General features: G+C 34.8%; 1 protein-coding gene across 3 annotated transcripts in view; it reads right to left on the bottom strand.

Moving 5' to 3' along the window:
* Nucleotides 1–13021, bottom strand: part of nav2a (neuron navigator 2a) — a 118114-nt gene extending 105093 nt beyond the window's left edge. For 2 of the 3 annotated variants that reach the window (XM_079810922.1, XM_079810923.1), the window contains exon 1: nt 12302–13021. In XM_079810922.1, the coding sequence (XP_079667048.1) occupies nt 12302–12511 (210 nt within the window). In that variant the 5' untranslated portion in view covers nt 12512–13021. The remainder of the gene's footprint in view (nt 1–12301) is intronic. The other variant, XM_079810924.1, reaches the window with a different exon arrangement.
* Between the last annotated feature and the right edge of the window lie 843 nt (nt 13022–13864).

Here is a 13864-nt window from a genome sequence, read left to right as displayed (position 1 = left end):
GCAAAGCAGCAAGCTGCACTTAATATGAAGTTAAATGAAGTCAATAAAGTCAAGCTAAAAAAGTTGGGGTGAAAAGTTGGACTACTAACAAAACATAATTTGGATAATTTTTTTAATAAAAAACTTATATTTAAATTAATTGTATTTTAATTTTATCTATTTTATTATTTTAATCTGACAGAATTTATTTTGACAAACAGAGCCATATATTTAAACTAAATACAACTAATACAACTATTATAGTATTATTATTTATACACTATTATAGTATCTAATAATAAGCTACTTTGTTTATATTTTCAGTTTTCATTGGAATTTTATTTGACATTTTAGTAATTTTATTTTATTTGAATATTTTTATTAGTTTTTACTGATTTATGTTTCTTTTATTTTTTATAATTTCAGTTTTCATCTAATACACATATATATATATATATATATATATATATATATATATATATATATATATATATATATATATATATATATATATATATATATATATATATATACATTATATATATATATATATATATATATATATATATATATATATATACATACAGTATATATATATATGTGTGTGTGTGTGTGTGTGTGTGTGTGTGTGTGTGTGTGTGTGTGTGTGTGTGTGTGTGTGTGTGTGTTATTTTATTAAATATTTTTTATATAATTATATAATTTTAATTAAATTTAATATATATATATATATATATATATATATATATATATATATATATATATATATATATATATATATATATATATATAATTTATTATTTTATAATATAATAAAATATTTTATTAATTAATTTGATATATATATATATATATATATATATATATATATATATATATATATATATATATATATATATATATATATATATATATATATATATATATATATATATATATATATATATATATATATATATATATATATATATATATATATATATATAATTGTATTGTAATTTGAATGGATGAAAATGACAATATTTTAAGCATAGAATTAGTTTCTCACTGGGTTTTAGGTTTTAAACATTAAACATTTAAACATTACTGTAAATCAATCCTACAAGAGTTGAGTCGCAGCTCAGATGACTTGTATAACAGTTTTCTCCGTAAATCAGGCTCATCTAAAGCTAATTGCCTCTTTACAACTCAATCAAAGTCTGAGAAAAACACATTGAACATTTCAACAGATTTATTGTGCTTCTGTAGTGCCGAGTGATATGTGGCGGACGCTACATGTGTCGGGCAATAGCGAACAAGCTCATTAAAAAAACAACAGCTTTGAATCACAGGCTACGCTCGCCATTCATTCTGCCAATGGATGGTAAAATAAATCCAAGTATGTGCGGACAATGAGGGGGCTCGCCCTGTGGAGAGGGCTCTTTGTTTTGGGAGACCCCCATCATCTGCTTTTCGGGAGGTTAGGGGGGTGGATAGGTCCCCACTGCCAGGCTGTTAGGGGGTGGGTGGGACATATGGGGTTTCTGGGGCTCTGACACAAAATCAGGAGGGATTCAGAGGCACCCTGGGTATCCTGAAAGAGAATAGAGCCTGTGGTGGAGGGGCTGCTGGAGTTGTTGCAGGCACTGTGTGAACTCAAGACATGCAGAGACACTTGTAAGGAATGTCCAACTGCTGATGTCATGATCCTGTTAGCAAGCATTTTAGATTATTTCCTTTCGCTTCCTTACAAACTATACCATGGTAATAGTAGGTTTTGGAGGAAAAAATCTGAAGAAAACAAATGCAAACAAGTTTAAAATGGTAAAAATGTTCTTAAAACCCCTTAGAAAGTTTGAATTATTTTTAAGATTATTGTTATAATGTTATAATGTTGTAATAAAATTTGGTTATGGTATTTAAAACATATATTAATATTGAAATACAATCTATTCATATAAAAATATAACATATGAACTGTAAATATTTATATTAAAAACAAAAAAAATACATATACAAAAACATATGAATATAATATATTGTAATATTTTATGCTGTTTTGTAATTGTTGGTATTGTAACATATTTGATATTTATACAGTTAGTCCAAAACGCGGCTGCTAGAGTTCTTACTAGGTCAAGAAAATATGATCATATAACACCAATTTTATCATCTCTACACTGGTTACCTGTGAAGTTCCGTATCAATTACAAAGTATTGCTACTAACCTATAAAGCCCTAAATGGTTTAGCTCCAGTGTATCTAACGGATCTTCTATCGCCCTACAATCCATCGCGCTCTTTAAGATCACTAAACTCTAGGCTTCTGGTCATTCCTAGGATATCTAAGTCCACTAAAGGAGGGAGGGCTTTTTCACATTTAGCTCCTAAACTCTGGAATAGTCTTCCTGATATTGTTCGAGGTTCAGACTCGCTGTCCCAGTTTAAAACTAGATTAAAGACGCATCTCTTTAGCCAAGCATTCACATTATAATTATCTTTTTATACTACAGTTAAATCGGATCAAAAGCATTAATATAATATTCTGAACAGCAGCTACGCTAATCATTTCCCATCTGCTTTTCTGTTGTTATCTCGGGACACTAGTCCCGAGGTAAATAGTTCATCAGCTCCAGTTTGTATCCAGCCTCTGATGGAGACTTCAGATGCCCCAACACCTGTGATGAGACGACTCGACGCCTGTGAAGAGACGACTCAACGCCAGCGTTGTTATGGCCTAAATTAATACACGATTGATTAACTTTTTCGAACATTATTCTTTAACATTGTCTTTCTAACATTTTTACTGTACATCTATGAAATGCACTTTCTGTAAAGCTGCTTTGAAACAATGTGTATTGTGAAAAGCGCTATACAAATAAATTTGAATTGAATTGAATTGAATTTATAATAGTAACATTTTACAATTAAGATATTACATGAATCTATCTAATATCTATCTATCTATCTATCTATCTATCTATCTATCTATCTATCTATCTATCTATCTATCTATCTATCTATCTATCTATCTATCTATCTATCTATCTATCTATCTATCTATCTATCTATCTATCTATCTATCTATCTATCTATCTATCTATCTATCTATCATCCATCCACCCACCCAGCCACCCATCTGTCTGTGTATCCATCCATCCATCCATCCATCCATCCATCCATCCATCCATCCATCCATCCATCCAAACAACCACCCACCCACCCGTCCGTCCGTCCGTCCGTTCGGCCGTCCGTCCATCTATCTATCTATCTATCTATCTATCTATCTATCTATCTATCTATCTATCTATCTATCTATCTATCTATCTATCTATCTATCTATCTATCTATCTATCTATCTATCTATCTATCTATCTATCTATCTATCTATCTATCTATCTATCTATCTATCTATCTATCTATCTATCTATCTATCTATCTATCCTAATGTAATTCAAATATAAAAAGTAATTAAAGACATAAAATATAAGACAAAAAATGATGCAGTCATGATACAAATGCAACTGTGATGTTAGACGTCCTACATGCACAACATCACAGTAACATCTGAGGATGGTTGCCATAGTTACCAACCGGCTAATGAAAGTGTGTTTTATGGAGAACTCATGATGAGAACTGATGTGAACATGCTGCTAGAATAAGTTCCTCCTGCAGTGCTTCTACTGCATGTTGATGAGCCTCTTTTGCTACATTTCATGTAAAATTAACCACAACACAGCCAGCAGTAATAGTAATAATTCCAAATAATTATTCCTAACATATAACATAGCACTTCAATCCAATTTTGCTTATATTGTTGATCTAAAAAAAGCTTTTGTTTTATCATTGATATTGTCAGCAATCAAAGACATCTAAACGTCTATCACAAGATGCGACCCTAAAAAGGAAAGAACGCTCAAACTTAGTTCTTCTCATCATAGGAACTACATTGCCCATTACAGTTCGGTACAGGCGTCTGAACCGCCGTCTTCTTGCAGCAGATTTTCGTTTTGACTCCTTTACACGAGTTCTCAGCTGGTAAAAATACCATAATATGTGACACACACACATACAACAAGTGCATTTAGCCCAGCACACAGCATTGGTTTGGATGTCCGGTAAGTTCCATCGCAAAATATACGTCATAGCTGTTTTTTTGGGGGGGTTTTTTGTCTTTAGGTTCGGTCTTAAAAATGACTTTGAGAATGGTCGAACCAGGTAGAACCAAGAGAACCAGGACTGAATGTATTATTTTCTTCTTTGGTCCATAACAAAAGAACCAAGAGAACTGAAACGCAACCTAAATGCAAGGAAACTGATCCTACCCGGAATCCACCTGCTCAAAGTGAGGACCTAAATAATTTCAGCCAAAATCAAACCAGTAACCTATATCTAAGCAAACATCACATCTCACACTTTCTCCCGGCAAAATGAACCGACAAAGGTCAAGCACTCAAAGCTTCATCAGATGTGACCTTTCACCTCGACCTGTTCACAAATGCATGTTGACCTTTATAATGTTCACATCGCCCACGTCACGCAAGATCTGCAGTCAAATTACCAAGCAGCATCCGGACACATAACGACATGTTTCTCGGTGTGGTGGCGTTTCTATGATGGAGTGCCATAAAGAGAAGACAAAAGGGTGAGACCTAAACACAGACACTCAGGATGACAGATGTCTTGATTGACATGTCCAAGGACAGATGGAGGAAGTACAACTAAACATATGCTGATCACAAGAAGACACTCAGTCTAGAATCATATCATTTATACAATCTAATGAATGTCTCTACAGTTAGTTATTTACATTTGATGTAAAGTCAAGATGAAATCCAAATTGACCTCAGTTTCTTTCTTCAAAGGGTAACTTTGCCGATTTTCAACCCGCTTTGTATTGTTATAATGTCTGTTCTCCGTAGTATATGTAAATGTTTACTCATTCTCCGTGTTAGCTGAGCTGAGAAATTCACGTTTATTTTTTTAGCAAAAGTCCACCGGATGACGCAAATGTGTCAAAAAAAAAAAACTTTTGACAGCTCCGTGGTGTTTGTAAGAACTACTACTGCATTTTTGTATCCCTGCCCACGGACAGTCGAATCAACAGAGTGTTATTAACAGAACATTATTTAAGGGTAGGTTTATCACTGAAAATTGTATTGTATTTTGTCTACTCTTTAAACAGCATTATGGTAAAAATGGAACACTATGGCAACAGCTGTCTTACCTGTTTGGGACAGCGTTTTGCTTCGAGGGGTTTGGCGGAATCGACAGAACTAGTTTCTTTCAGTTTTTGCCCTCCACATGGCCTTAAACACTGTTAGTAGTAATCCAGTTTAATATGTTAACTACTCTTTTCTGATTTTACGGCATTCTCTTCTTATTTACGATTCTTTGCAGCCTTTAGCCACTGCCTACAACGCTCTGGATCCTTCACTGGAAACCGAAAGTAATTCACTCCCGCGAAACGTTTACGCTTTAAATTCCTGCACAGGGAAAAATACAAAAAAAGTCGACACTATTATGACTAAAAGTTTGCTGAGAAGTATGTCCTACTGAACCAAGGCAGTTTTTTAATCTGGTTATAGCAGACAGGTGGGAGTGACCTTGGACGGCAACATGCCCAGTGCATTATGGGTGTTGAAGTTTTCCTTCCTAATTGGTAAAAGGGAAGACGGCAGCCTTTTTTTCTGTTTTCTCTAGTCAGGTAATCCATTTTTTCTTTAGCTTTTCTACTGTATAGGCAACCAAGTTTAATTGAAAGCCCAATTGCCCCTTTAAGGGACAGTAGACCTATAAAAAAAGAAGAATTTCATCATTTACTCACCCTCATGTTGTTCCAAACCTGTTTAACTTTCTTTCTTAGATCGCACAAAAATATTAAATATCAAACAACATCAGACCCAACTGATTTATCACATGGGCAAAAAAGCACTGAAATATTTTTCAAAATTTGTGTTCAAAGAACAAAAAAAGTCATATAGTTTTTAAACGACATGAGGGGGAGTAAATTATGACAATTTTCATTTTTGGTCAACTAATACATTCCAAAAAAAATACAGTTTGATTTCCCCGTTTATTGATTTATTTAATTATTGTATTTAGGTTGGATATTACTTTTAGGATGTTGTTTATTTTCATTCTTTATTGTATGTAAATGGTAAGTAAATAAAAAAAATATATATTACAAATGCTTTAATTTTGTAAAATTCCAAATAAAAAATGTCAAACAACAAATTAATACAATCGTCAAAAATCAAATAAAAAAATCGAGATAATTTTTTTTAATCGTCATCAAAATAACCTTCTCTGCCTCTAAAAAACGCAAATTGTAGAAAAACTTTTTAATAAATTATATCAAATATGAAAAATATTATTATTAAATATTTACAATGTACGTAATCATAATTATGAAATATATTAAATGTACAACATAATCAATATTTATAATAACATGTATGGTGCTTTATTACCACATAAAAAATGTATGCAAAAAGAAATTGGCTTCATGTCAGTAAAACAATAACTTGGGTTGCATGTAATTCTGTTTTAAAACTATGAACATCTTCAGGGTTTGTGCTGTAAATGTCCTCAGAGGAATTCAATATCTAAATAAAAGGTTTCAAATCTTCTCTTCAAAACTGAGATGAGATTTCAAAACATCTGCATAAACCATCTTCTCCTTTAATCTATTTCGGTATCTGCATGTTTGTTATGCCTAACATCATCGGTTTCATATGCAAATTCTTGCAAGACACTTTAAGAAGAAGAAAAAAACGGAAACTTTATTTGATCCGCTGAGATTAGATGTTTGTTGAGTTCTATCGAGCAGGACGGGCTGCAGTCTTTCTTTTGCATTTCTGAAAGGAGGCCTCAAAGGAAGCTCTCGCGCGCACAATCTCACAGGCACTAACGCAGGCGGTTTGTCATGCATTTAAGACACCTGCTGTGCACACATCACCAAAAACAAGCTTCCAAAGTGTTTAAAAGTACTCTCACACAGAGATCTGCTTAGTATCGTTCGTGCCATTAGGGAACAGTGGTGTGTTACGGCAGTAGAAACAGATGGTGACAGAATGTGGTGAAGTCTTGCGCGCTCAGTGCATTCAGATTTAGCTGACTCTCTGCATATTCTTACAGTATTAGGATGCTGGCTGTGTACATGTTACAGGAAAATTTAACTCAAAACATGGAGTGCATGCTATGCGCACAGGCTTTTTCCTGGGTCAAAAAATGGTCTTCGGTGAACACAGTTACCAAAGTACCATACCCATGTGAACTGAGAGCCCAGCACTGACAATAAATCCAAAATAAATGCCAAGAAGCCTACACTCTAAAAAATGCTGGGTTAAAAATAACCTAAGTTGGATTTAAAATGGACTAACCCAGCAATCGGGTTGTTTTAAGCAAACATTTAAAACAACCCAATTGCTGGGTTAGTCCATTTTCAACCCAACTTGGGTTATTTTTAACTCAGCATTTTTTAGAGTGTATTAACTTGTCCTATTTATTCATTAAAAAATTATCTGTCAGGACGTATATATACGTACGTATATATGAACAACAAAGTAAAAGGTCTATTATTTTGCATTTATTTTCCAAGACTCGATGCACAGATGATTTGACAAGTATCAGATTGTTTTGTTACATACACTGCTTTGTAGGGATCGACCGATATGGATTTTTTAGTGCCGATGCCGATACAGATTTTTTTTCATCAGCCTTAGCCGATGACCGATACGGGCTGCCGATTTTCTTGAGCCGATACTGCTTTTGCTCCCTCAATTTACAACATAAAAATGACACAATGATCAGGATGATAACAATTTAAAATTTACAATTTAAAAAAGGAACATTTATTGAACTAAAAAAAACTATATTTAACAAATAGTAAAAACAGCTGAGGTAGGACAAGTATAGTGCACTATGTGCCATTCACCATGTAGACAATAGCAAATGTGTGAACAAGTGACTGGTTTTAGCCGTAGCTTAAGGGGGCGGGAAGCTTTAGATTCAAGAGAGCATTTGATTGGACAGAAAATCTGATGAGAAGCTGAAGTGCAGAGTGATGTCAACAAATTCACTGATCCATATTTGAAGTTTTGAAAGCTTATATCTTTTAAATATGAAATTGGTCATTGTTTTGGAGAAGCACACTAGCATATAGATAACAGTAAGGCTATCATATTCATTCTAAAACCCAAAAAACTTCAATCATTTGCTGTGATGAGACTGAGCGAACAATCCTTTTTAAAAAAACAGAATGCATCCTCTGAAAATGCATAAAGACTCAAATTTTTTCCTACTTTTTGTGGTGATAATTTTTTTTTTTTAAATGTATAAATTCAAGTGACCGTCAGGTGAAAGCATGAAGGTGGGAAGCTCGTGCAAATGCATGGCTCTATTGTTATGGTAATATCCTTTATCTTATTCAGTGCTCTAGTGCAGACAGCCAGTCCACTATATTAGCAAATTAAAACCACTATCACCTGCAAATCAATGTGGAGAAAGAGCCAAAGCCAAAGCCTCCAGGGCAAAGAGCATTAAAGTCAATGAGCAGGAGCACAAAGGCATGGGTTTCAGTCAAGTGTGTGCAAGTGTGATACTGGAGAGAAAAAATACACAGAAGAATAAAGAAGGTGCTCAATATGCCAATTGTACAAAGTTGATTTCTTATAGAAATTAGTTAAAGATCAAATAAACAAGTTAAAGAAAAAAATGCTACAATACATGTAACAGGTGATAGGAAAAGAACAGACCACAACAATAAGCACAACTACAATATAAATATTAAATGAATAAATGGCTTAATAAAGGTGTCAGAGCTTTGATTTAGTAGCAGAGGATATATATAAACAAGGCATACAAAAACATTTTTACTTTAAAGTGATTATAAGTGACAGTAAAGACATTTATATGTGTTAAGATTTGTATTTACTGTTTTTTTTTGTACTTTCTATTCAAAAGTTCCAAAGAATCCTGAAAAAAATGCCTCATGGTTTCCACAAAAAACATAATCGATTTCAACATCATCGTTTTCATCATCGATAATAATAAGAAATGTGTGCAAATGTTTGAGGAGCAAATCAATCAGCATATTAGAATGATTTCTGAAAGATCATGTGACACTGAAGACTGTAGTAATGATGCTGATTATTCATCACATGAATAAATCACATTTTAAAATGTATTCAAATAGAAAACACTTATTTTAAATTGTAATAATATTTCACATTTTAAATAATAATAATGTGCATATTTCAACTAAATTAGCTTTTAAATGAGCTTTTACTCATTTGAAAAAGAGTAATAACTTGTAGTAGATGGTATAATTTGTATCAGTTCATTAATGGATGACAGCGACAAGATTCAGTGAAGTTTAATAACATGCTTTAGATGTAATACAGTATGAGAATTAATACATCTTTAAAGAACGGATTTAATCTCTTTACCAGATGGCCACAAAGGCTGGAAATATGCAGTGTTTTTGTGTGTTTATTTTATATACACATTCTCACTTCCAGTGTTTATTTGATGCATAAGATGATTCCCCAAATCCAAATGTCCACAAACCAGACATGACCTTTTTTGGTTGTATACTTGTTTTAAAGATCTTGTTGAAAACTCATAATGACTAAATTAAATCATTTTGGGTAATTACTTACATGAGAAAGAGACACAGTGAGAGAAAGAGAGAGATTTAGAGAGTGCAGTACATATTTAGAGCACTAGAGAGCACTGTAGACTATCTCATCAATCACAGATCATCTCCTCATGGATTGAATATGCCTTCTGCCCTGACTTCTTTCAGTCATTCTTTCACTCAGCATAATCCCTTAAATCTACAGTACGAACACAAAAACCTCATGAGTTAATTGAGTGGATTAGTTTTATACTTTGAGTTGCACTCTTTGACTCACTAAAGCTTAAAGTCACCATGTAAATCCATGTACCCTCAACATTTTTTATTAGAATAACTTAATATTCCTCTTACAGCAACATCTCTTCTCTGATGATGTGTTTAGTGGAGTGAGGGCGGGACAACCTGTCACTCATGTAACATTGACCAATAGCAAGCCACAACCATCCAATCAAACCGTCCTACACTTTTTCTAATTCGAGAAGCCTTGGATATACATCACAATAGGGAAGACTATGGCAACTTTTGTTTCATGCCGACTTTAACCCTTGATGCAATATGTATGCAAAACGTGATAGTTGTATCTTTCTAATATGCTAATTTGATTCTCAAGAAACCTTTCTTATGATTATCAATGTTGAAAGCAGTTGTGCTGTGTGATATTTTTGTGGAAAGAGTGATGCATTTTTTGTCAGGATTCGTTGATGAATAGAAACCACAAAAGAACAGCATTTCTTTCTTTCTTCCTGAAATGCCAAAGCAAAACAAAATCTCTAGAAAGCAGGTATTACACACTCAGCTACAATGTTGGCTATATCTCACACACACACACACACACACACACACATACTATATATACTCACACATCACACATGCATCATCTACTATCTCTAAACACAGACTGCCAGCGCAGCTGATCGCCACACACGGCTAAATTTACTGTTTCTCAGTATAACACTTGATTCTGCTAAAGCTTGTGTCAATGAGCCAGAGCTGCAGATTTAAATGTGCATCGTCAACAAAATGATTGTGCAATGGCGTGCAGTGATAAATAACATTAACCACAGTCAGATTACGTGTCTGAAACACACACACACAAACACACTTGAAATCATCATGCTGGTCCGTTTTTATTCGTTATATTCACATACCCAAAGGTTAAGCTATGGCTCGTGGGTTCTTTTAGATCAGTTTGCGTTCAATCTGTACCCTCCTATCAGAGGTGACACACACACACACACACACACACACACACACAAGAACACATTCTCCTTTCCCTTGACAAAGCCTTAAATGGCATTTGAACATGTTTGCAGGGAGAGAGAGAGAGAGAGAGAGAGAGAGAGAGAGAGAGAGAGAGAGAGAGAGAGAGAGAGAGAGAGAGAGAGAGAGATGTCTCCAGGGTTGCCTAGCAGACTTACTAACTCAAAAATAAACCGAGCCACACTGGCTTGCTTAGATTTGACTGGAGAACAAACACACACACACACACACACACACACACACACACACACACACACACACACACACACACACACACACACACACACACACACACACACACACACACACACACACACACACACACACACACACACACACACACACACACACACACACACACACACACACACACACACACACACACACACACACACACACACACACACACACACACACACACACACACACACACACACACACACACACACACACTAGCTGAACACCAGCAGGCTGCAAAAAAAAAAAAAACTTTTCAAATAGCCTTTCAAAACAAGTGCCATGGTATTACCATTAAATATACAGTGAATGGTAACAGAAAATAATAATTGTTCAGTGTCATGGTGTGTATCAAAGTACTATGGTATTACCATCACTGAACCATGGCATAATTTCAATGTTATTTTGTAAGAGAAATATACACAGATTTAGAGCTGATCTATCTTGAGCATCTGAATAAAGCCATATAAGACGTCCTTGATACTAAGTATGCACAATACAGTTTATTGATCAACTGATATTAGACGTTTTCAATTGATCAGTATCAATCACTATCTATCTATCTATCTATCTATCTATCTATCTATCTATCTATCTATCTATCTATCTATCTATCTATCTATCTATCTATCTATCTATCTATCTATCTATCTATCTATCTATCTATCTATCTATCTATCTATCTATCTATCTATCTATCTATCTATCTATCTATCTATCTATCTAATTGTGCATTTAGATTATTTATTTTTTACATTTGAATACCTTTGCGATCATCAAACACTCACAAAGTTAATCTTTAAATACACTAATAATTTAATACACGTGACATGTAATCTTCAGCAAATCTCAAGATTTACACAAAATAATACAGATATAATATGATGAAATTACGATATGTTAAAATCGTGTCAGGCACAAATGTAATATGTGTGCACACTAACTTTTATGCAATAGTACAGTAACTGACCATGTTGTAATTAAAAAAAATATTAACAAAAAACATGTTTTTCCCCTTTTTTTTGATAATCGCACCATAACAATAAACGTATGGTACCAAAAATTACCACAAAAAGTAACATGTAAATATCATGGTATATGAATTTCTGTATAATACATATCAAAGTGTATTTATTTACTGCAAGTAAACTATTGCAACCCTAAACGCCTCACACTACTAAATACACACACACATCAGTCTAACCTGTGTGTCCTCTTCACTGTCAGCAGGATGGTAGTTTTTGCCCGGTGCCCAGGTGCTCCCGAGGTGGAGGTGAGTGTTGCTCTGCGGGGGGCTGGAGAAGCAGGGTCGGGGGACCACAGCCCGGGTGGGCACCTGAGGGATGGGGAGGGCGCTGTGGATCGGCTTCGGCAGTCCAGACTTCATGTTAGTGACCACTAGGATAGCAGGCATCTTCCCCTGGACCCACAACCAGTCCACTGTATCTTGCCACACACTGTAACATCCAGCGTCCTTTCCAATACAGTCCGAACTGGCTTATTATTATGGTCTAATTCTTCCAAAAAAACGAAGCGATCCACCTGTATGTTGACCAGTCCGAGACGCCTTTCAAAAAGCAAATGGGAATCAGTTTAGCTGTCGATTACATTTTATCCCGGGTGTTCATGAAGTACCGCAGAAAATCCACAGCAGGAAAAATCACAGTATCATGGAAATGGCAGGAATATATAAGAGCAGCAAGCGTATGACAGCAGCCCACTTGCAGCGAATGGTGCTCAGCTGGTGACTGCAGGGATTTGAATACACTTGTCCATGATCTCTCTCTCTCTTCTCTCTCTCGGTTTAAACTCTCAAGCAGGTGTGGCTTTAAGACGGCAGCAATAACTAGTGGCTCATGCCTGACACCAGTGTATAAGCACTAGTTTTCTCTCAGCTGTATGGCGCACACTCCCATAAACACACACACACACACCCCTCCCATCTAGGACGTCAGAGCAAATGAGCGGTATGAAGCAGCAGAGGCTGGATATGATTAGCTTGTGTGTGTGTGTGTGTGTGTGTGTGTGTGTGTGTGTGCTTTGTTGAGCATGGAAGGAACTATGCATGTCTTGCATGTGCGAATACTGTAGATTACAATTGACAGCTTGTGTGTGTAACTCTCTCTGCATTGTGTGTGTGTGTGTGTGAGAGGGAGAGAGAGACGCAGTGTTCTCCATGTTGTGGGCTTCCCTCCAGGCACACTGTATGCAGTAGAAGTCAAATGAGGCGAAGGTTACTTGCAGGGATTAGTAGATCTCATATTTCTGTGTTTTTTATTCATTATTTCTTCCTCATAGACACTCATTAATCACTGCAGAAATCCACCTCTATTTCACTGTCTTTGTTTTTAATGCATCCTAGAATGATAAAGCAGTTTAGAGAGACATTGGAAGACTATAAATCCTGCATATAAGAGGTTTTCATTTACATTTAGCAGATCCATTTATCCCAAGCGACTTACACGTGTGAATAATACAAGCACACATGATTATTCAGAGGAAAAAAACAGTACAAGCTGCTGTACCTAATAGGCGCCAAAGCTATGAAACATACATTGATAAAATTTGGTCACTATTGAACTTTCTATTCATCAAAATAAAATCCTGAAAAATGTTTCCAAATGATTAGGCAACAGAAATGTTTCTTGAGCAGAAAATCAGAATATTAGCATGATTTATATTTCTAATTAGAAAACATTCAAATAAATCTTACTGGCCTCAAACTTTTGAAACACTAACAAATTAAAAGTAAATAAATAATTAGTTG

This window comes from Gobio gobio (genome assembly GCF_949357685.1).
Source record: "Gobio gobio genome assembly, chromosome: 2".
NCBI classification, from domain to species: domain Eukaryota; kingdom Metazoa; phylum Chordata; class Actinopteri; order Cypriniformes; family Gobionidae; genus Gobio; species Gobio gobio.
Note: the sequence above shows the minus strand (reverse complement) of the source record. Positions and strands in the feature narration are given on the sequence as shown.